Source organism: Acipenser ruthenus, chromosome 29 (assembly GCF_902713425.1).
Source record: "Acipenser ruthenus chromosome 29, fAciRut3.2 maternal haplotype, whole genome shotgun sequence".
Classification (NCBI taxonomy): Eukaryota; Metazoa; Chordata; class Actinopteri; order Acipenseriformes; family Acipenseridae; genus Acipenser; species Acipenser ruthenus.
Genome location: NC_081217.1, coordinates 21,261,195 through 21,283,516, shown reverse-complemented (window position 1 = coordinate 21,283,516; position 22,322 = coordinate 21,261,195). Strand labels below are relative to the sequence as shown.

Below are 22,322 nucleotides of genomic sequence, written 5' to 3'. Positions count from 1 at the left end.
CTGAAATTCAGAAACGCTCACCAAAGTTTTTAAAATTACATTCAGTCTTTATTAATGGAGTAGCAGGGTGGGGAAAAAATAAAAACAAACTCTTTCATTTGCATTACAATGAAAAGAAAAAAGTACCGTGAAGTTTATTATTTTAATTACAGTTGTTAGTATTTTTAATACAGTCTTTATAAACCAAACATTTTCAAAATATCAAAAAAAAAAAAAAAATAGCCAGTACCAAAGTTAGAGCAATCCTTTGACAGCCAGGAAGCTGCCCTCGTTCAGATACAGCGTTACATCCTTCAGATGCACTTGAGAAAGCGAGACTTCAAAATGAAATATTGCAAGGCTTACTTCTATTTCATGACAGCATCGTTCACGGCTGATCTCAGACACCAGCTGGAAGCTGTTCCTCAGAGTTTATTTACACAGACAACCAAGCATGGCCAGTTGCATGAAGCACCTTAATTAAGAGTTCTTTGAGTTTAAGGGTGTTGCAGAAAGCAGCTTAATGCATTTAAGTCAATCCCCTAGTGAAGGGAAAATGCCTCCTCGGAGTTTGATACTCCAGTGTTTTGTGCAAGCAGCCCCTGACCCTACTGACCCCCATCGTGTTATCACTGGCTTGAGATCAGTCCCCAAACTTTAAAATGCCCACCTCTCAATCCACCGGGAGGGGAGGGACTGACCATCTCAAATTTACAGATTTGATGTGACTTGGCTGGTGTTCTATGAATGTTAACGTTCCTTTAACCTTCTACGATGTCAGACTCGGAATTTAGAATCTGCGATGGACGATCATCCTAAAGCTGTTCCGAAGGAAAGCAGCGCTGGATTAAGATCAAAGCTGCAGCCTGTTTGTCCCGCTAGTCCTTTTTCGTATTTTATAGCTAGTGACAGAGTTAGGGTTTGTAATCTCTCGGGTAGTGTTGTTTCAATGTTATGGACTGTTCTTGCATTAAAAAGACCATACTGAAGTACAAGGCTGTTCACTTGAGGTGCAACACAGTAGATTCTGGTATGCATGAAACATTAGGTGCACTACAACAAAATAGTAGATTCCAAAACCTCTAAATAATTAAGTTTATTTTTTTATCTTTTTCAAGCCTACAATCAGGATATAAAACAACATGAATCCACTACTAAACGAGTGTGCCATTCTCCTACCCCTAGTAAATTCACAATGAATTCAGAATTGTTGGAACATTTTGTTAGAAAGCGAAAAAAACAAACCCAAACGTCACATGCAAATCCAGTACCCTCTAAACCAGGGTTCCCAAGACGAGTAATTCTAGCAGCTGGTCCTAAACTCACTAAATATATTCACTGGGCCGTTAAGGTTTGCGCAGGTTTAAGATTCTCAGCAGCTTGCAAAACCTCATCTAGAGCTTCTGCAGACCGTGCCTCCTCATCTAGAGCTTCTGCAGACCGTGCCTCCTCATCTAGAGCTTCTGCAGACCGTGCCTCCTCATCTAGAGCTTCTGCAGACCGTGCCTCCTCATCTAGAGCTTCTGGAGACCGTGCCTCCTCATCTAGAGCTTCTGAAGACTGTGCCTCCTCATCTAGAGCTTCTGGAGACTGTGCCTCCTCATCTAGAGCTTCTGCAGACCGTGCCTCCTCATCTAGAGCTTCTGGAGACCGTGCCTCCTCATCTAGAGCTTCTGCAGACCGTGCCTCATCTAGAGCTTCTGCAGACTGTGCCTCCTCATCTAGAGCTTCTGCAGACCGTGCCTCCTCATCTAGAGCTTCTGGAGACCGTGCCTTTTAAAAAGCTGCTCCTGTGCCTGCAGGTTAGGGTTGCTGCTGTACTCTGAGGAACAGCAGTCCTCTGATGCATGATTTGTTCTGCAGGTTTGTTGTTGCCAGACACTCTCTGCTTTATTGCTAAGTTTACAGGTGCTCAATTCTGATCCTCCTCACCAAGGGACAAAAATAGGAACCAGGCTGCAGAACAGTTCTGAAAACCTGACTTGGGTCAGGAAGGTTTTCCAAAATATAGAGAGAGATAGACAGAGACATAAAACACACACACACACACAGAGACACACAACATTTTACTATCTATTAAAAAAAAAACACACAAGTTAAATTGGTACCTCCAGAATCGAGTGCTTTACAATCTTTTGTTGCCCAGTTTGAAAACCATGCCACGCGTGGAAACAGGAGAAAGAGGAAGCGATTCAAAACCGCACACGTTTTATTAATTATTTGTTATAAAAAGGGACAGTCAGATCCACACAGAAGAAATTATTACCAAAAGATGTCAGGTTGCTCTTACCAGCACAGGACTTTATTGATCCTGTTTTACTGGCTGCTCAATTAAAAGGTCAATTGTGTTTGTAAACTCACACGGGTCATTGCAAATGTATTTATGTTTTAATGCTTTCAAGTTCGTAAAAAGGCTTTCTGTTCTGATAACCCAAACTTTCTCTATCAATTAAATAACTAGAAAGAGATATAAATCATAGCAAAATCTTTGAGGTTGGTCTTTAGGTTAAAAACAACCTAACAGAAGCAACAAGCTTAGCGTTACAATTTCAAAACTTTACCTGAAAATTAAAAAATAAAACGCCACACACACCTACAGTATGCTGAAGATAGGGCATTCTTTGTCAAAATAAATTCTAGCCCAGTTTACTAACCCTTGACATATAAATATCTACCAAACAAAGCTAGACCTGTGTTAAAAACAAGCAAACACAGGATTGAGCGGACAACAGTCTGTGATGAGTTTATACAATGAGCAGCATCATTACAATGCAAGTCCAATATGAGAGTATGGATGTAGCTGACGTTTCTGCAAAAGCATCATCATCATCATCATCATCATCATCATCATCATCAACCGTGCATTTAAAATTATGAGTACGTCAGGATCCATTGAAGGTTTGGGTTTGCAATATTAATAAAATCCTTACCCCCGGTCTGCCCCTGGAGGAGATGTAACCCTCTCTTGACTTGTCGCACTTGAAACAGAAGAATAATAAAAACAAGCAAGCTGGGCAGCAAGTTACAAAACAAACAAAAAAGTCAAGCAGAAGTAATGATATTCAGTGAACCTAAAGAAATGCCAACACGTCTACTTGCACGTCTTCAGTTTGAAGGCCTACGATCGCTCTACAAACAGAGTACCTTCATTCGCAATGCCTCCAGATCGCTACCCCTGCATACAGTCCATAGGGGGCGCTAGCCTGTCTGTTAACACCTTTCCCAGTCACTGCTGCGGCATTCTCTCTCTCATTCCACAGAGCTCAACAGGAATCCAGTTTATTAAAAAAAAAAGTTTAAGAAAATAGCTGTATATATTGCTGATTTTGAATTCTCTCTGTGCTAACATAAAACATAGTGTTTGCCACATGGTCTGCAGATTGCAGTGTATTTAAATGTTCAGTTGAATTGTTGAAGTTTGTATGAACGGTTTTGTTTTGCTTTGTATTTCCAGGAAACGGGGGCGGGGGTGCATTCTGCAGGGCTGGGCAGGCTGGGGGGGCGCACTCACAGTGGCTGGGGGGGGGGGGGGGGGGTCTTCATCTGCTCTCTCACTCGAGGAGATCCTGTGCAACAGATCAATAAGGTTACAGTTACTGCAGGAGGACAACCACTGTGCCAACGATGCACTGTAATCTACGCAAGCAGAAAACTTTGCATTCAAAAGTATTACTTTTTAATGGTCGAGATACAATAACTCGGTACAGTATATACTGTGATCTAAAAGGTAAAACTACAGGAAACCAGGTCGGTAGACAAAGCTATTGGCTTGTGCCTCATTGGTCCACTTGGTTTTGTTTCTTTTAGTTTTGTTAGAATTGCGATTGAGCGCTACTCAATAGAGTGATACACAGAGTGGAGTTCAATGCACACAGTGTAAGCAGTGCAGCCAGGTACCTCGTCAGAGTCATCGTGATAGTCGCGTTTGCTGGAGTGGGCGGAGTTAGTCTCCAGCTCATCCACCCCGTCGATCCCATTGGCCTCTGCGTGCTGCTGCAGGACGGAGTACCGGTGCACCAGGAACCTGGGGAGAGACGAGGGACATGAGCTTTGAGTGTGGATTGAATTCTATTGCACCAGGTTGCCGATCTTGGCAGGAGACCCCCCCAGGGAACGCTCCATTGGCCTTTCCACTCCTGCTAGGGTAACAATCTGATCGTCTCCTTACAGACAGACAGAGACTGCACCGCAGTCCTGACTTCAGCACCCCCTGCAGTTCAGTCCCAGGGGCCTCTCAAGTGGAGACTGAATTGTGCGCTTAAAAAAAAAACGAGACTGGCTAGCCTTCCAACAAAGTTCCGATTTCAGTGAACTCGCCTCCCACCGCAGACATATTTCTTCACAAGGAGGACCCCAGCTATGATCGTTATCGCCAGCACCCCGATTACTGCAGCCACAATCGGGGCAGGACTGGTGGAGGGTGTGGTAGCCTGAGAGAGAGAGAGGAGAGAGAGAGAACGTTTCAATTTTTTTAAAAAAAGGGACGCAGTTATAGTTGAACAGTTTTTTCCCCGGTTCGCCGACTGACTGAACACAAGCTGCAGCTTCAGGGATGAGCCACCCTGTCCCTTCCAGCCGAGGGCCTGAATTCAATCAAACGTTACAGCGCTGCCATAGCTGCCCTTTCTAACGGCTATGGCGCCGCCGTCACTTTGATTTAATCCAAGCCCCGGTCTCAGGTGTTTATTTGAACCTATTGAACCTCCACCCAGGTGAACAGGTAATATCATGAAGCTGGTTCACCCTGGTGCAGAGCAGCAGCCCTGAGCTCGATTCGAATTACCAGCTGCGCAGGGTCCAGCAGGTTGCTCACACACTTCTTACGGAGATCGATCACCTTCCTCTCCGGCTGCGTCCCGCTTTCACACCTGTCCCCCGGAATCTTACGGTAGCTGCCAATCAAAGCACACACAGGATTCAGAGGGTCTCTGGCTGGTCAGCGAGAGTGAAGAAGGCTTCTTTACAAAGCGGGGTACGAGGGTCTTCAGATGCAATTATAAAAATCTGCAGAAAGCTGAACCAAAGTCCCTCGTAAGAAGACAACTTGTATAACGGACGTAGTTTTAAAGGTTTTGAAATCCATTTTTCCCCACCTCTTATTAAACACGTTATCGCTGTACCCCGCCTCGTAATATAAATCAGGTCTTTTAAATGGAAAGCTGTTTATGAAAGTGTCTGGACGGCTGCTTCCTGGCACCTAATCAATTCATGTGTTGTGGTTCAGAACGTACAGGAACGGTCCGGCTGCAATCGGACCTGGCAGGATGCAGCAGTTTGAAATATTTTTCCCCCTCGTTACCCGCTGGTCTGGAGAAGCTCCTCCGTCCCGTGTAGGCAGAATTCCAGGTCGTGACCTTTAAGATCCGGCTGCTCCAGGCATTCCGAGCGGTTTTCCGGACGGAAGTATCCAAAGTCACTGGAAAACACAGTGGAGAAGGGGAAGGGAGGGAGGGGTATTCATGTTTGATGGTAGCAGAGAGAGAGAATTCAAAACAAGCAAACAGTACTATATCCAGGGAGAATGTGGATCCAGCAGCACACTCACAGCCCTGTGAAATTAGTTTTATTTTTTATAATTTTTCGTTTTCACATTTAGTTTTACTACAGGATACATAATAATAAAACAACTCAAATAGATGTATCTCAATAATACATCATGTTTTAACTACATACATATTTTTTATTAAACATTATCCGATTTTTTTAACATTAACATAAACAGATCACTCACAGAAAAAATAAATTTAGTTACCATAATTTTGTATTTGTATAAAAATACAGGGCTCTAAGCATACTTCTCAATCACTAGAAATACTTTGAACATGAACAGTAGTTCAGAAACAATCTTGTGCATCTCATAAAGAACAGTATGAGTCAACCTAGCCACTGTGAACCCAGACTCACTCCAAACTCACAGCTCCTGGACAGGGACAGCGGAATTACCAGAAGACTATTTCAGTAAGGACTTCTAATCAGTGTGCGACGGTGCGTATCTCAACATGAACGAGCGAAGCGAGAGGATCCCCCCTCCGAAGGGAGGGTCAGGGGGGTGCTTACCAGAGGAAGTCGTCCAGGGTGCAGGGGCAGGTGCTGGGCTGCTTGTTCACAACGTAGTCCCTGCCGTTCCAGCAGACGGAGGCCTTGCGGAGCCTCAGGAACTGCTCCTTGTACCCCAGCATGCAGCCGTCGTTGGGGTCGCTCAGGTCATTGGAGTGAGCCAGCCACTGGACGTAGTCCTTCTCGTCACCTGCAGGGAGAGACACGCGACCGCGTATGATACCCCACGCGATACTACAAGCACACCAAGCAGCCTCGTCACCTTGCCTTAGTGCGACCTTTCCAATCATTCACAGTGATTCTTATTGCAAATTACTCAAATGCTTGTTTTTTTAGTTGACATATTCTTTGTTAAAATGCTCTGAGCCCCTGTGAACGATGCAGCTTCATATATACATGCTGGTGGATGATGCAGCTTCATATCTACATGCTGGTGAACGATGCAGCTTCATATCTACATGCTGGTGAACGATGCAGCTTCATATCTACATGCTGGTGAACGATGCAGCTTCATATCTACATGCTGGTGGATGATGCAGCTTCATATCTACATGCTGGTGGATGATGCAGCTTCATATCTACATGCTGGTGGATGATGCAGCTTCATATCTACATGCTGGTGGATGATGCAGCTTCATATCTACATGCTGGTGGATGATGCAGCTTCATATCTACATGCTGGTGGACTCACAGTCACGGGTGAGCAGCTCATTGAAGTCGATGGTGATGGAGACCCAGTACTGTGTGACCAGAGTCTCCCGGTACCCCCACACGCTGACGTTCATGGACCGGGCCCCAGGCTCAGACGCCAGGCCCGTGAAGTACAGCGGGTCAGTGGTGAAGTTATACCGGTACCAGCACTGCCCCTCGTCTGTGGAGAACCTGCGGTGATGAAAAAATAAATACAAATGGTAGCATAACCATGGGTACAGCATGTGCAAAACCATTACACAGTGTAAAAATAAACTTTTATAAGGATAGTGAAGAGGATGAAGATCAGGGCTCCAGCTGATAGGTACAAATCTGCCAGCTAGCTACAATGAGACCACCAGCCAACGCTCAGCCCGTTTCAATCTGCGTTCTGTGCACAAGAAACCCCTGCGATTCCAGGGCACCCATTGAAACACAAGCACCCAGGCGACCCCTGCTCACTTGATGTGTTTGATGGGCTGGGAGGGGCTGTGCTCCACAGCCACGATGAGCCCCCCAGAGTCCAGAATGGCGTAGTGATGGGGTCCCACCAGAGCCTTGATCCAGGAGTACCCCCCATCATCGGACACGTACACATCGGGGGTCATCACAGAGATCGCATCCCCCACGCTGCCTGTGGGAAGAGGGGCAATGAGACACACATTCAGGGGGGGGGGGATCAGCCCCCAACACAAAAACAGGACTACATTGTATACATGAAAAGCTACAATGTTTTCGGATTCAGGCAGATCGTAGCCCAGATTAAAATTAATATTTGTAGTAACGGGCAGACTGGTGATGTCACGTTATCATTCTCTGTACCGTGAGCGATGATCAGGCCCACAGCGTTGGGCTCGGACAGGGGCAGCATGGGAACGTTGAGTTTCTGAGAGATGCTGTAGGAGGCGTGGATATGGAGGCTGCACTGCACAGAGGACACAAGAAACAATGCAGGGTTAGCAACGCAACACACCATTTAAAAAAGTCGCTACACATTCAGCTGAGCTGCTTTCCTGTTGGTCCACTGCGATTTCCTTTCCAAGGACAAATGCTTATTCATGCCTCCGCCTAGCAAAGGGGTACATTACACAGACCCCCAGACCCATCACAAGGGCAACACTGGAAAATGCAAAATGCATTGCGTGCCAGTGTGAAGAGCGTGTTCTAACCACATGCAAACACAAGCGCAGGCAGGCTTTCAAGAGCCATGGAAACGCACCTGTGTTTGATATTTTACTGACTAATCTAAATTGCTGTGGGTTTACAGCTTAGTGGATTAGACCACCTGGGAAGCTAAATGCAAATGTAATACAAATGTACCTGCGAAGTATTTTTAACTCTGTGTGTGTGTGAGAGAGACGCTGGAGTGAGAGGGGACCAGTCTACTTGGATCACCAGACTAGAGAGACTAGAAATGGCCCTGAGCGATGGCGATTGAAGCCTGAAGCAGTCTCGCAGGAGGGCTCGCACTCCCCACAGACTCACCATCTCCTTGTTCCTGGCTGTGGAGTCGCACTGGCTGTTCTCTGGCTTTCGAATGGGCTTCCACTCTCCTCCCTGGTCAAACGTGATGACCGTCTGCACTGAGCCATCTGGAACAGAAACGCCAGACACACCGTTACCACGAGGTGCTTCTTGAGACAGAGAAGTGGGAGGAGGGGCTGGAAACGGGTGACGCTAAACTTCTGGACAGAACTGTAGGTCTTAAAATGTGCAGTTTTGAAAAGAAACAGCATGTTATGGTGAAGACCTATTTTTAATTTTAAACATGCTTTGACCCAGAAGATACCGCTGAGGTGAAATGCTAGTGCGACAGACTTCCTGAAAACAAGGTGTGGAAACTGAGAACTTTCTTTAACCTAGACCCACACATCATGACTTTGGATGCTGCGCACTGGACAGCTGTATAGGGCATGGAAGCGAATGGCAGGTCTGATTCGTAACAGCCTGGCGATACCATCTCAGGAGCCACTGGAGAGACTCGCCTTCAGCCAGGACGCTGGTCATGTAGACCCCCCGCAGAGAGGTCACGTTGGTGAAGTCCGTGTCCCCGCTCGTCATCGTGTAAAGGTGTCTCTCCAGGGACTTGGAGTAAACGATTCCTCGATCGTCCGAGACGAAGATCGTGCCAAAACCGGTGTCTGAAGAAGTGAAACAAAAATGAATGCAAAAATACAGCATGGGCAACCCAACCCAACTTCAATTTACAACTCCCTTCCCCTGAGGAATTTAAATGATCTAACAGACGTCGATTTGAGAAGCGCTGTGATAAACGAAGAGACAGCGTCTCTTAGCAGCAGCAAGCCTCTGAACCCGTTGTTAACGCTGGAGCCCACGCTCTGGAACCCCGCCACGGCCCCACGGCGCCACACGTACCCCCTGGCTCGTCCACGTGCATGAACACCATGTCGTCATTGGCTGCCAGGATGGAGTAGAACTGCTCGTGGCCCACAGGGGGCAGCTGGGCCATGTTCCACGACTCCCCCTGATCCACAGACACGTGGATCACCCGTATAGTGCCCTGTGACATGGAGAGAGAGAGAGAGAGAAAGAGAGAGAGAGACAGAGAGAGAGAGCGAGAGAGAGAGTCGGTGTGAGGGTTCAGGGGCAGACTTGTGCAACTAAACACACAGGCGTGGATGGGATGTCTACCACAACATGCAGGTCAGAGTCGAAGCTCTTTTTAAAACAAGCTGCCCGTGGGAAGCAGTCCTCCACCGCAACAAAACCCAGCCCAGGACAGTTCCAGAATCGGTCGGATTTTGTTAGGGATCTAGATAACCGAGATATAAAAGCATGCACACTTGATTGGTTTCACAGATCGTGATCTTTTACACAGGACGGCTGTTCAGTAAGTCTCTGTAACTCCCGTGTATATTTCATGAGGAACTGGATACTACGGTGCAGTGTTGCCTTGAGATTAAATAATGAATTAGCAGAGGAGGCTCCGGCTCTCACCGATCCAGTCATGACGGACGCGAAGATAAATTTGCCGCCCAGACCGAAGGAGTAGATCTTGGTGCCGATCGTCCGGAAGGACCTCCCAAAATCGGACGTCTTCCTGAGCTCCAGCATCCCCCGATCGACTGGGATAACAAATTGAACAAACAGCCAATCAAACATGTCACTGTCAGACAGCAGGTGCATGTCGTAAAATGCATCCACACTCCACTGCAGATCTCAATGAGGTTATCACAGTGCAGGTCGCAAAGAGATCTGTTTGAATGATCTCGAGATCTTCCATTACATTGCAGTTCTACATGTTCACATGGTCCCCCCAAACGAATAAAGACTGGGGCAGGCTGACTCTTGGGGGCACCGTATTAATATTTAACACCCCCCACCCCCACACTGCTACTCACTGCATGATCCGTTGGGGTAGGTGGTGAAGAAGATTGTGTTCTTAGGACCCCTAGAATAACACAGATATGAGAGAGAGAGAGAGAGAGAGAGAGAGAGAGAGAGCGAGAGAGAGAGAGAGCGAGAGAGAGCGGTCATTTCAGGCATTCTCTTAATAAATGCCTGAAATATAGCACTGGGTGTAAATGGTAAAAACGAGTTGCACTTGCATAAAAGACCTTAAAATAACAATTCTACCACTGCAGTTCTACTCTGTTAAAACACACACACACACACAAGGCACAGGACAGGCAGATTTATTCATACAGGTGGGTTTGATATGGCAGATTTGTTTTAAAACAGCATCACGTTGTTTTGACACCTCACCATTTCACAAGGCAGACAGTGTCGTGCATCATTCTCCAGGTCTCCCCAAAGTCGAGGGAGAGCCACAGGGCATACTGAAAAACAAAAAGACGTTCACATTAAACACTGAAAGACTTTCATGTCTAAAAACAGATTAAGAGTGAAACGCTGTTCTGGATATCCGAGTGTTCAGTGTGGAAGCAACTGCCTCCCGAAGTAGATTAATGCAGCAGGACAAGTTCAGAGAATTGCAGGAACACGAAGTGCACTGAGGGAGCAGCAACAGTGAGCAGAGCTCCAAATACATTAGTCAGCAGGGCGCACTGCAACACTCTCATGTGCAATTAGTGCCAACGAAAATGATGCATATTAACACACAAGTCCATGAACCGACAGTGTGTCATTACAGCAGCAGCCCCCTTCTTTGGGGGAGGTGTGTGTGCGAGTGCAAGAGAGAGAAAGAAGAGAGAGAGAGAGAAAGAGAGAGAGCGAGGGGGGGGGGGGGGAGGATCAATCCAAATGCAAATCAAAATGCAAATCAGTTCCTGCTCTGATCGCATTTCACTGAAGAGTGAAAAACAGAATAGAGGAGAAACTTCATTCAAAGTTCTTAAATAAAACAACGTTCTGTTTAATCAAAATCAAATATTAACAAAAAGACAAAAAGACAGGAGGAGAGTATTCTGGAAAGGGGACATATTTGCAACATAAGGACCACTGAGGCGCTATAGGGAGACATGCAAAGCTGAGACACGGGGACACAGCGTATCGAGTTGTCTCACGTTGATGCCGAGGACCAGCAGCTGACTGGCGTTCCTGGGGTTGTAGGTTATCTGCGTCAGGGGGTGGAAAGGCAGATCCGTACGGGAAAATCTGTTCCCGAAATCCAGAGACCGGAAAATCCTGCCTCCTGCGCTCCCTCCCGACACATCTCCCGTGAGGATCACCTAGAAGAGGAAGAGGAAGAAGAGGAAGAAGCAGCTTCGGTTAATAATCCTGGGCAATAAAACCAGGGCGGTTCTGTCCGTTCTGCTTTCAACAAGTCCCCTGCTAACTCTAAACTGTTCCACAGCGTGGATTCAAATCCTCATCCCGCCACGGCAGCTCCGATTCCAATTCTAACTCCCCCACTACGGGCTCGCCACTGGAGGCACAGCGGCGTCCGCCCGAGTGGAGGCGGCTGGAAATCCCGCTATCGTTTCAAAATCACAGAGAAAGACAGACCTTGCCGGAGTTCTCCGGGCCGATGGCGATCCCGAACTCGGTCCGGATGAAGGTGTTGTTAATGAGGCCGCTGACATCCGAGAACGACTTCCCGTAATTCTCACTGAAACGAGACGACAGCTCACAAGGGAACGCTTTTAAACCAGGTCCAAATCACAAAGCACAGACTTAAATAAATAAATAAATAAATAAATAAATATAGATCAGTACCTTCTGTAGAGTTTGGACTGGCCAAATTTCACTAGCAGTAAAGGCACCTGGAACGTAGTCAATGCCAGGACTACCTAAAAACAAGTAAAACATCAAATAAAAGCATATTGGCAACATGCTTATTGCAGACAGCAATGATGAGAAACAGCAGACAGTACCCTGCACAAGCAAGCCCCTTGCCCTTCACCTGTAGCATGCACAGCGTTTGGAAACACGCAACTGTGCAGCAATGTTAGATCAATACAATAACGCATTTAAAAACTAGGACAAGGCTTACAAACTGCCCCTGTGGTTTGCAAATCCTGATAGTGCAGCAGCTCCCTGCATCCACCCGGCAGTTTGCAAACCCCTTCAAAAAGAATATTCTGCGGACGGAGAGGGTAAAAAAAAACAAAAAACAACACACTTCAAATTAGATTTCTTAATAAATGAAAATGTCAAATTTCAAATGAATATTAGCTTGGGGCTGGCTCATTAACTCTGCAGTCCGATGTGTCTTGCTGTCAGAATGGGATCTCTTGATGCAAACGCGTACGTGGGACTTTCACCTGTACCCCCACCACTGGGCAAATGCATCCCAACGACTGCGCCATTGTATAGCAGCTGGAGCCTTTCCGGGCTTCCCTGCAGTCTGTTTAAGCCCATAGCAAAGCGTGCAATGGAAGTAGGTGATTTAATCTCTCTTTTATAGTTAAAAGCCTATAACATTACCAGTGTGCATGAAGGAGAAGGAAAGACAATGTCTGAGTTTTAATTAGTCCGCAGGACAATGAACCCCCCCCCCCCGTGTCTTTTAGCAACGCACTGATGGAGATAAACGATCAGAGGCAGCACTGAAATCCTCCAGCAGTGATCCAGCGTTAAAGACTGGTACAGCACAGCAGAAAGGAAAGCGCAGTCATGCCTTAGTGACACAGCAGCACACCAGGCCAGCATTAAGACAAGCACACAGGACCGAACTGAGACAGGATGAGACAGGGAATCCCGGGCAAGATCCCAGCTTTCTAATGAAGCGTGATTCTGAGCTAGATTCCAGGGATAACCTTTTTTTTTTCTTTTCAATAGTGTGCTAAGAAGAAGCAACCAGGACAAAAGTGGATGGTTTTAAAAGAACGTCCCTACCGGCTTTTAATCACGAACGGACACACTGTTTCTCTACAGCATCACAGCCAATCAGATTGCTCCGTTGGCATACGATATGTCACTACACACTACAGCTTTTGATTTCTGTAGGGTGTGAAAAGGAACAAAAAAAAAAGTTCCATCACTACGGCAACCGTGGAGATTACTAAAATAAAGAATTCAGAATATTTACCTCCTTGTACGCTGCACTTAAAAACAAACGATGGCTTAAAATGCACTGACGGTCTATTCGACGTCATACAAACAGTGCTGTTGGTTATTGGGCTAGCTCCTTCGTGGAATAACTACAGGACTCCAGGAACATTGCTGGTAGACCCTCTATTCAGCAGGGATCGCTTTACAATGCAATCCAACGTCCACGCTGGGGACAGTTCCGCGGTCTCATAGTGGTCAGTTAAAGCTGTGCTCGTTTATCTTATTTGTGGGGAGCTTTTTCTTCTTTGCGAAGCAGAGAATGCATCCTTTGTTGGCACTCAAGGGCAGGGAGATGCATTGCAAAACAGTCAGTTGGCTCTGCAGTTTTGCACCAAAAAAAATTGATTTAAAAAAAGCTGCATAGATAAAATAAATCCAACAACGTGAAATCAACCCATGTTACGAGATAAAACATCATTGTGATGCTTTAAAAAAATGTAAAAAAAAAGTTTGTATATCATTGTATCAATAGGAATGATGTCATGCAAATGTTCTAACACACCCCCGCGCCCCCCATTTGAACCCAGGATGACATCACAGAGCTCAGCTCCAACCTCCAGCCCTGCCTACACAACTGCTGCTGGTAGTGTTAGTGCGGACCCAGCTGAACTGCACTTAAAGTGAACAAACGAGATGAGAGATACTTACTCCAGTCCCATCGCCCACCCAGGCCAGCGACACCGAGCCACTCAAGTCGAAGAACGGAAACTGCAAGAAGAGAGAAAACACGGGATTCAAATTCAGAGCACAGGAAGCATGCCGCAAAAACCTCTCCCACGCCTCTGATCGAGAGGTCTCGCTGTCCTTCACCCTCCATTAGAAGACAGCTGTTCACCCCTAAATGACATCAGCCCTGGTCCCGGGCTTTATCAACCCAACTGGGTACAGGGCTCAGCGAGGGAAGGGGTTGTTAATGCTTTCCTATCTGACATGTTCCTGTAACACATAATGGCAATGCTGTAGAAAGCTGCTGAGGAGCGCGCATCCCTTACTGGGGTGTAGAGCTCCATCGTTTGCTCACTGTGTTGTCTCTGAGACTGGCAATTATTCGCATTAATGCCTTTTTCATATTGCATGCTGATACTGAAATTCAATAGAGCATTCGTATTAAACTGACTACATGTTGTATTGAGCGAATCATGCTGGGTTAATAAGGCTCCAGTGAGCCATCAGAGCAAGCTAGCTACTCCACACAAGAGGGTAATGACACGCACAGCTCTGCTGCTTCAGTAAATATGTACAAAACCCTGTTTTAGTAACTTTAGGAACAGAGGTGTACTGAACATCAGCTGCCAAGCAGTGCTCTGACTAGGTCAAGCAGATCCAGCACCTCTAACCCTGCTGGGAGGGGGTTAACACAACACAAGACCACAGCTCTGTTCCTACTGTCTGACTCGCTTGCACCCGATCATTTATTCAGCAGTTCAAAACTTATTCGTATTACATGAATGCTGATTTTATCTGTCGCAGCGTTTTGTGTTTTTCTTTTTTAAAAAATACAGTGTGCCTGAACAGGTTTTCATGTGTTTTTTTCTTTAGCTTCTGCCCAATATCCCCTTGAAAGAAGGAAGGATTATTTCAGATTTTAATTAGAGCCTCAGGACACACACACACACACACACACACACACACACACACGCACACACACACACTCTCTGAAGCTGTAGCCCAGTGAGATTCCATATTCTAATTACAGTGCTCTATTTACTGGGGAGACAGCTGCATTCTGAATAGCACTCAGAGAAGACAGCCTCACAGCAGGGGCACAGCCTGCCTCTCCCTGCCTGACAGCAGAGGAACCCGCCCACCCGCCCAGCAAAGCAGCAGGACGTGACCCACATTTGAGTGGCTGATCCCAGCAGAGACACACACACACACACAGAGCCTGTGAAGAGGCTTCTCAATCTCAACACAGCCAAGCTTGAACTCCTCTCTAAATCAGTCTCCCCCGACTATGATCTCGCCAACTCAAATGCAAGCTCAGACCATTCCAGATGCCAGTAAAATGTCTGTTGCCCTCCCCGGGCTGAGAAAAGCTTGCCTCTGGTTCTTTGTCTGTACATCAAAAAGTAATTCAGAAACGTTTCTTTCCTTGAAGGTCTGCTCACCTTCCCTCTGCCCCACCCCACCCCTCCAACGTCTGGTAACAGCACAAGCACATTGTGCTCTCCCGCCCTGTCTGGTAAACTAGGCAGGGCGTGAGATTTCATGAAACACGGACATGAGAAACAGGACAGCCCTGGACAAAAGGGTACGCTTTCGACACACAACACAGTAATAAAATCACTCCTATTCACCAGCTGGTAAATACGATGCTGAACCATCGTTATCTGGAGGTACTGGAAAAGCTGCCAGGGCAGCTGTGTGCAGAGGAAAGCTTCACGATTGAGGCAGAGAGTCCTCGAATTGACCATAAAAAGAGCTGACTCTGGGGTTCTACTTCACTTTGTGTATCGTTTTCAGGCTCCTTTTGAAACCCCAGGAGTTTAAAGCACCCCTGTGGCCTCACTGGAGCTGCTCTGTGAAGCATGTGCGAGGGACACGTGTGCGTTTTGACAGGAAGAGGATCAGGAGGCAGAGAGCTACCAGAGCTGCTTTTACTGTACGTCTGAACCGAGGCGAAGGGAAAGCATGGAGAGGTAAGGCTTCTGATGAACAGGCGTCGTGGAAACATGTCATGCTGATTAGATCAAGCCCTGACAGCTACACTCTACGGGTTAGTTTATCAGATGTTTTTTTTTTAAATGCAAAGTAAACAGAATGTAATTCGTTGGAACGCCTGACACAGCAGATACAGGGAAAGATCTTAACCGCAGATTGCACAGCTCTCTGCAAAGCTCAGGAGCGAAAGTCACAACGGAAAGAGACATACAAAATTAAAAAAAAAAAAGAATCACCTTCAAGTTTCTGCAGCAGCAGGACTTGGAGAGCAAGAAAAAAAAAAGAATAGCTGGCTCTTATTACGAGGTACGATCCAACACATGTGCACCAAACCTGCTTTATGCAAGAGAGCCAACACAAAGAACGAGAAGCAGTATGCGAAAGGTGAAAAAGCTCTAGAACAAAACAGCAGATCGCATTGTAGGACAGAAACTAGACTCCGATTGCAAAGCATTCTGTGCCGTGCCAGGATTTAGGAAATCCATAATGTGTTGCTGATACTGTACCAGAGCAAATGTCTTATGTTTATTTGGGTTCCCCCCCCCCAACCCTGACCCTTTCCCTGGCCTGGGAGCAGAAGTTCTCAGGACAGGGTGCTGCCCCCCAGTCCAGTCCAGGCTTGTAAAAATGAACCACTTATCCTGATGCTGCAGCTGCAACGTTTTCTCCCACTTCACCAGTCAGACCTGTGCAGAGGAGCATCTTTCATTCCACGCTCTTCCAGTTTCTATTTACTGTTACAGTTCGAGTCAGCTCTGCTCGCAGCACACACTCAGTTTTCCCTCTCCCCTTTCCAAGCTGCAAAGCCACGTCAACAGTAATCAATGTTGCCTGCTCGCTACAGTCCTGCGATTTGTCAGGCTGCTTCTTGTGCAACAGCTATTCATCAGCTGGGACAGTATAATCTTAGGTTTTGTGCGTTTATTATTTTTCAGTGCACAGAGGCTTTTATTGTTTGTTTGTTTCCACAGACTACTGAACACTGGCACTGGAGCAAAACGATTCAACAGGAGTAAAAAGTGGACAGCGGGCTTGAAACGAGCAAAATCGCCACGGCTACAACTAGTAAGATTCAACCAACGCTCCATTTCACAAACAGGACGTGTGTGTGTGTGTGTGTGTGTTACAGAAATCCACAGTCAGTTCCCCAAGTGAAGGGAGGTGATGGACTTGACAGAACTGCCCACTGATCCGCAGTCCTGCAGAACTCAAAAAAAAAAAGGGAGAAATTCAGCATGCTTTGGCTCAGGATAAAAAGTTCCATGACACACGTTGCACCAACACCCCCAGTTATGAAATGTAAACACACAGGCTGGCAAGCCTGAACGCCAAATAAATGAAAGGTCAGGCTGTGAAAGGAATGAAAGGCTGTCGGGCCCTTTCACAGCCCTCTCGTCTCGCGGGTACCTGGCGTGCAGCGCTGCCCCTGGCACCTGCGAGAGAGAGAGAGAGAGAAGGATTTGCAATTGAAATGAAGCAGGTTTGCCGTGGCTGAGCTGCCCTTGTTAATTAGGAACGCTGGGCTGGGTAATACTGAGATATAAAGCCTTGTCAGCTTGTAGGTGCAGGAGGCTTTGCCGATTAAATCAGGCTGACAACTTTGTCAGAAAGCCTTTTTTTTTATTATTTCAAATCCAGTGACAGAATCACAGAGCGAAATCCACCATTGCAAATCCTGCAACACCGCGAAGCAGCGCTGGACCTCAGGAAAGTGATCTTTCTGAATTAAGCTTGTTCAATTTAGGGTTAAAAACAGGATTTCTTTTCCATGCATTTTTACTGTTTACACACACACAGAAACAGCATATCTGAAAATAAAACTGGAATTACAACAGCAAGCAGCCCCAATACAAAGAGGTGCATGCATTGAATAACATGGAATTGCGGGATGTGAGATAGAACACTAGGTTAAATAAAGAACTCTTTCTGCATGCAGTACCACATCACTTCAACAACCTTTGCATTGCTGGAGCAAACTAATTGACCTGAACTGCAAAGTCAACTGTGCTGCTCAGAAGAACACACAATTAAGCACAACCGACTAATCAACAGCAAAACGAAAATGCAAAAGTCATGCACAGAGACTGCAAATCAATTTGCAGAGAGACTGCAAATTGATAAGCCTCGCCCCTCTTGCAAGTACTAGAAGCAGTAGGTATGCCAGCTAACCCGTACCAGCACTGCAGAGTCACATTAATCATCAACCGACACACATGTGACACAGAAGAGGACAAAGCCACCTTCCTGGAGAAGACAGACACACAGCAGGTTAGCCAACACAAATTCCACCAGACTGCCTCCGATTAAAAGGCTCACGACAACCAGCATTTCAAAAACCCTTTCTCCACCTGTTCAGAGCTACTTCTAAAACTCAAGCTGCCCACCATGTAGGCGAGAAGCTTTGGTTGAGTTTGATAGTTAGTTAGCAAGGGGATTAACTGGAGTAGTAGTGGGGTACATGACCCACCCTCAGTCTTCTGCATTCATTAATTCATCTCAAAACGAGTTGAAGGATCAGGGACCTACAGGACAGTCAAAGTACAGTACAGACTCCTACCATGTAGCAATTTCATCCATTCCAGGTTTTAATACAAGCTTGATTAGTCACAGTGTATAGCTAACAGGCTTGGGTGCGTCTTGTTAAACTCACAGTAAAACCAGGAATGGCTCACACTGCTATGCAATGGGGGTCTTATTGCCATCCCTGCAAACCCAAGTGGCAAATAAAATGAGAAACAAACAGCGCCTTCTTTACCGAGCGCCCTTGACCTCTGAAAGGACTTTCCTCAGGTGACTGGGTCCCAGGTTTGTACTGTGCGTTACACAGTGTAACAAACACTCCAGAGAGTCAATGCATCCTCTCCCAGACGATGCCCAAGAAATATGTTCAATTATCTCCTGCTGTCCCCCGGCTGATACAATCAATGCTGTGGTGCTCGCTTGACAGAGTGCCTCATTAAGCCATCCCCCTGACTCAAAAGCACCATTGCTCCCTTTCGCTTTAAAAATAACAGCAACAGACATTTGTTAGAAAGGGTCCGATCTGCTGAGGGAATAACATCTAAATGCAAAATACAAAGCTGAACATGCAGCTCCTAAGATACGATCTTCATCAGCTCAGCCAGTCAGCAATGCAGCAGTAACTCTGTCGAGGGATGACAGCGCTGTGGGTGCAGGCTGAGAACCGGTCGCACCAGATCTCAATCAGGGAGAGCTGCAGGCACAACAAAGGCAGTGACTAATGCAAAGTCTCGGGGTACACGGGAGACCCAAAGCTTACTGCATACTCCGATCGCTCAGCGAGAGGAAAACTGTTCACTCCTGTCGATTGTTTTGAACTTCTCTCTAGAGCAGCGAAGCAGCAGGTGTCCTTTCACAAGCCATGGTTTATACTTCAAGGAAAACTAAGAAAAATGTGCAGTTAAAGAAAAGCCTGCAGGTTCCCCCAATGCCTGTAGGCAGGTAACTTCAAACCAGCACAGAAAGGAATTGTAAAAATAACTGGAAGGTCTTGTGAACAAATACGACCTACAGCTGCATAATAAAGCAAGTTTCAGGAAAACAGTGCAGTTTTTATTTGAAATACACTTCATTACTGGGATTAAAAAAGGGATTACTGCCTGTTTATTTTCTGGTCACTTCACTTAAGAACGCACTAATGAAGACAGACATATACATTTATTGCAGGGTGTGTGTGTGTGTGCGTGTGCGTGTGCATGTGCGTGTGTGCGTGCGTGTGGTGCTGTGTTATTTTAGGGAGTTCTCTGCTCAGGAGCTCTGGCTCTGACAATGGGGATTGAAAAGCAGGCTCTTGACTTCAAGCTCTCTACTCCTGGATCCACACCACTGACTCAAGCCAGCGTGAATACGAAACTCAGGGTAGCGAGTCAGTAACCCCACGGGGCACTACAAACACCACCTCTGCCAAGACCAAGAGAGCGTGGCTTTGAAAATAAACACCAACACAAAACATCCTGTCCACGCTCTCCAAACATGTGCCTACTCTGTACACACAACGCATTGCGAGAGGTGACCTTACAAACACTGGGATGAGGAGAGCTTTTGTACAGAAAAAAAACAACAAACAAGTTATTTTCAGAAAGGAATCTCGGCTCTCCACCCTACACCTCCTTGTAAATTCTTTAGTTCAAAGGGGTCCTGGATGTGAAAGAGCTTCTGTGCTGCTGATGTTAGATCTACCAATTAATGAAACAGACACTGAGGAACAAATAGCAAAGCTGCTGTTACAGAGCTCAAGATACTCCGGGGTGCAGCAGTCTGTAGTGATGCTTGTTTGAAGGTGGACCGCTTTGTAGTCTCTAATAATAATAATAATAATAATAATAATAATTACTTGAATTGCATTTCTTAAAAAAATAAGAAGTCATTATTAAGCGATGTGATCACAACACTTTTTCATTTTTTTTTTTTTTTTTTGTTAAATGCTAAGTGCTGAAAAGGTCGTCCCGTTTTGAAATCGCAGCACCAGAGAATCATTCACCGGAGACCAAAGAAAACAAACACAGCAAAGAAAACACTGCCTTCAGAAACGCTGAGGAACGGGGCTGAAGTGAATGACTTCAGGATATAACTGCATAGCAAGGGTTCTGGGGAATTCGTCATAAACCACGCCCACTCCGCGCTCTTAGTTTACATAAACCACGCCCACTTCGCTCTCTTAGTTTAATGTCACCAGAACCCCTTGATGCAATTATAACCTTGTAATTCTCAATCACAGTCAGACAAGCCTCATCGAAGGCAGGGGGCCAGAAGAAGGGGGTGCGTTTTATTTTGGGGTTACAGTGACGCATTGGTGTGTAGAATTCGATTGTTTTGAGCAATACGAGGGGCGTACGATTCAAACACTGGACTATGAAAACAATACGGTACAGCGGCACGCCGGATCCCACTGCAAAACAATATCCGATTAATGTACGTACTGTTATATTGCTCAGATCTCTGCATTGCACGCAGGTTCGATCCCACGCAGGTTCAAACGCTTATTCTATTGACTTTATGCACATCCCATGTGAATGTTTACATGCAACAGTGATGTACACACATTAGCAAAACGCGGTAGCAGAAAACCACACTCATCATGTCTCATGCACAAAGCGTGTATTCACAGGTAATTATTGTTAGTTTGACTGGATAATCCGCAAAATACTACTAGCGTCTCGCTGGGGTCACGTCAGCGAGTTAAATAAATGCATGCATCTCTTGCTTTTTTCAGTCTGACTAATAAACAACGCAATTAACTGGGCTGTTTCTATAAAACGGCTTCTGCAACTGGAATACGAAATATAATTTCGGTTTATATAAGCAATGAAGCGAGCGCACGCCCTAGTAATGCTCACCCCACATCTACCGAGCTTGCAAAGCAACCGCGTTTCAATTGCAAACCCGAGTACCTGAAAATAAAAATGTATTAATATTTCTTCAGAGACGTGTTAAGGCGTCGGGTATCGATGTAATACAGTTAATATAAACCGGCGGTGGGCAATGACACAGCCAGGGGATCGTGCTACGGAGTGAATTAATAACGCATGCAGCAAATGGTTGCTTACCGGGTGCGTGTTGTTAGTGAGCCTGGCTTCAAACCCTCTCCAGTCGTTACAGGTATCTTCAAGCTCCGTGCTCCGTTTGTTAACTTTACTGTAGCGGTGCAGAGCGGAGGGGTCCGGCACCGAGCCCTCGATAACAGCACTGTCCAAAACATTCAGCATTTTCCTCCTAGTCTTCACAAACGATGAGCCGACGGGGTTGGCTCTATCGCGGGCATCGAGCCCGCACGAAAGGGTGAAAATGCTAACTAGCAGCAATACACCGCAGTTTAACACTAGAGTCATGTTGTTGCTAGGCGACTTGAGATATTATAATTTTAAACGTCCATAACCAAGCACTCGGCTAGTAGTTGTGCACTTCTCCGCAACTCTCGACACTACACCCAAAAAAAAAAAATCCTGCACTTGACCACTGGTGAAATTAGGTGTATTTGCCGACCAGTTTAACTATCGGGAGAAGGCTTCTCGTACGATACCGCCTACTTCACACACACGCGGCGAACTGATTGGCTGCCTCTCAGCGTCTTCCCTTTTTGATAAGATGATTTCGACGTCAGTCAAGAACAGAAACCTTCCTTCATGACCAAACAAAGCCAAGCTAACCGTGCTGTTGTTTTGATTTTTTTTTTTCATTGGCGGAATCCTGCCAAGCTTACCTAGCTACAGAATTCTGATTGGCTAGCAAAGCATGAACGCTCTGTTTTATTGCGTGTTATTTATTATTGTTCAGTATTATTAGAAAATGTGTGTTTTAATTTTAAAACACATTTTAACGGTACGGACCATATTTGTCATATCCCAGTGCTGCAATTTGTAACATTTGGTGAAAAGGCAATACAGCTATTGCATCTGTAGACAGTGACTGTACCCAGAGAGCATAGTTAGCTGTTTGTT

The 22,322-nt window shown here is 46.0% G+C and overlaps 1 protein-coding gene across 1 annotated transcript; it reads right to left on the bottom strand.

Annotated features, from left to right (window-relative positions):
- Positions 1 to 26: 26 nt before the first annotated feature.
- On the bottom strand, positions 27 to 21,919 carry LOC131702048 (sortilin-like). The gene is made up of 20 exons (XM_059003578.1): positions 21,432 to 21,919; positions 13,852 to 13,911; positions 11,866 to 11,939; positions 11,656 to 11,758; positions 11,214 to 11,378; positions 10,453 to 10,526; positions 10,089 to 10,138; positions 9,685 to 9,812; positions 9,103 to 9,247; positions 8,712 to 8,867; positions 8,212 to 8,318; positions 7,549 to 7,651; positions 7,189 to 7,360; positions 6,728 to 6,918; positions 6,037 to 6,226; positions 5,279 to 5,395; positions 4,763 to 4,871; positions 4,297 to 4,409; positions 3,877 to 4,003; positions 27 to 3,545 (listed from the first exon to the last, which is right to left on the bottom strand). The coding sequence occupies exons 1-20, from the start codon at positions 21,711 to 21,713 to the stop codon at positions 3,531 to 3,533; spliced, it is 2,481 nt and encodes an 826-aa protein (XP_058859561.1). The 5' UTR covers positions 21,714 to 21,919; the 3' UTR covers positions 27 to 3,530.
- Between the last annotated feature and the right edge of the window lie 403 nt (positions 21,920 to 22,322).

Excerpts from the sequence above, each read along its gene's own strand:
- LOC131702048 (XM_059003578.1), bottom strand. The coding sequence starts at position 21,713 with ATGACTCTAGTGTTAAACTGCGGTGTATTGCTGCTAGTTAGCATTTTC. Across the intron at positions 10,527-11,213 it reads TGCTGGTCCTCGGCATCAAC|TATGCCCTGTGGCTCTCCCT; the intron begins GTGAGACAACTC and ends TTTGTTTTTCAG. Across the intron at positions 4,004-4,296 it reads AAATATGTCTGCGGTGGGAG|GTTCCTGGTGCACCGGTACT; the intron begins GCGAGTTCACTG and ends GTCTCTCCCCAG.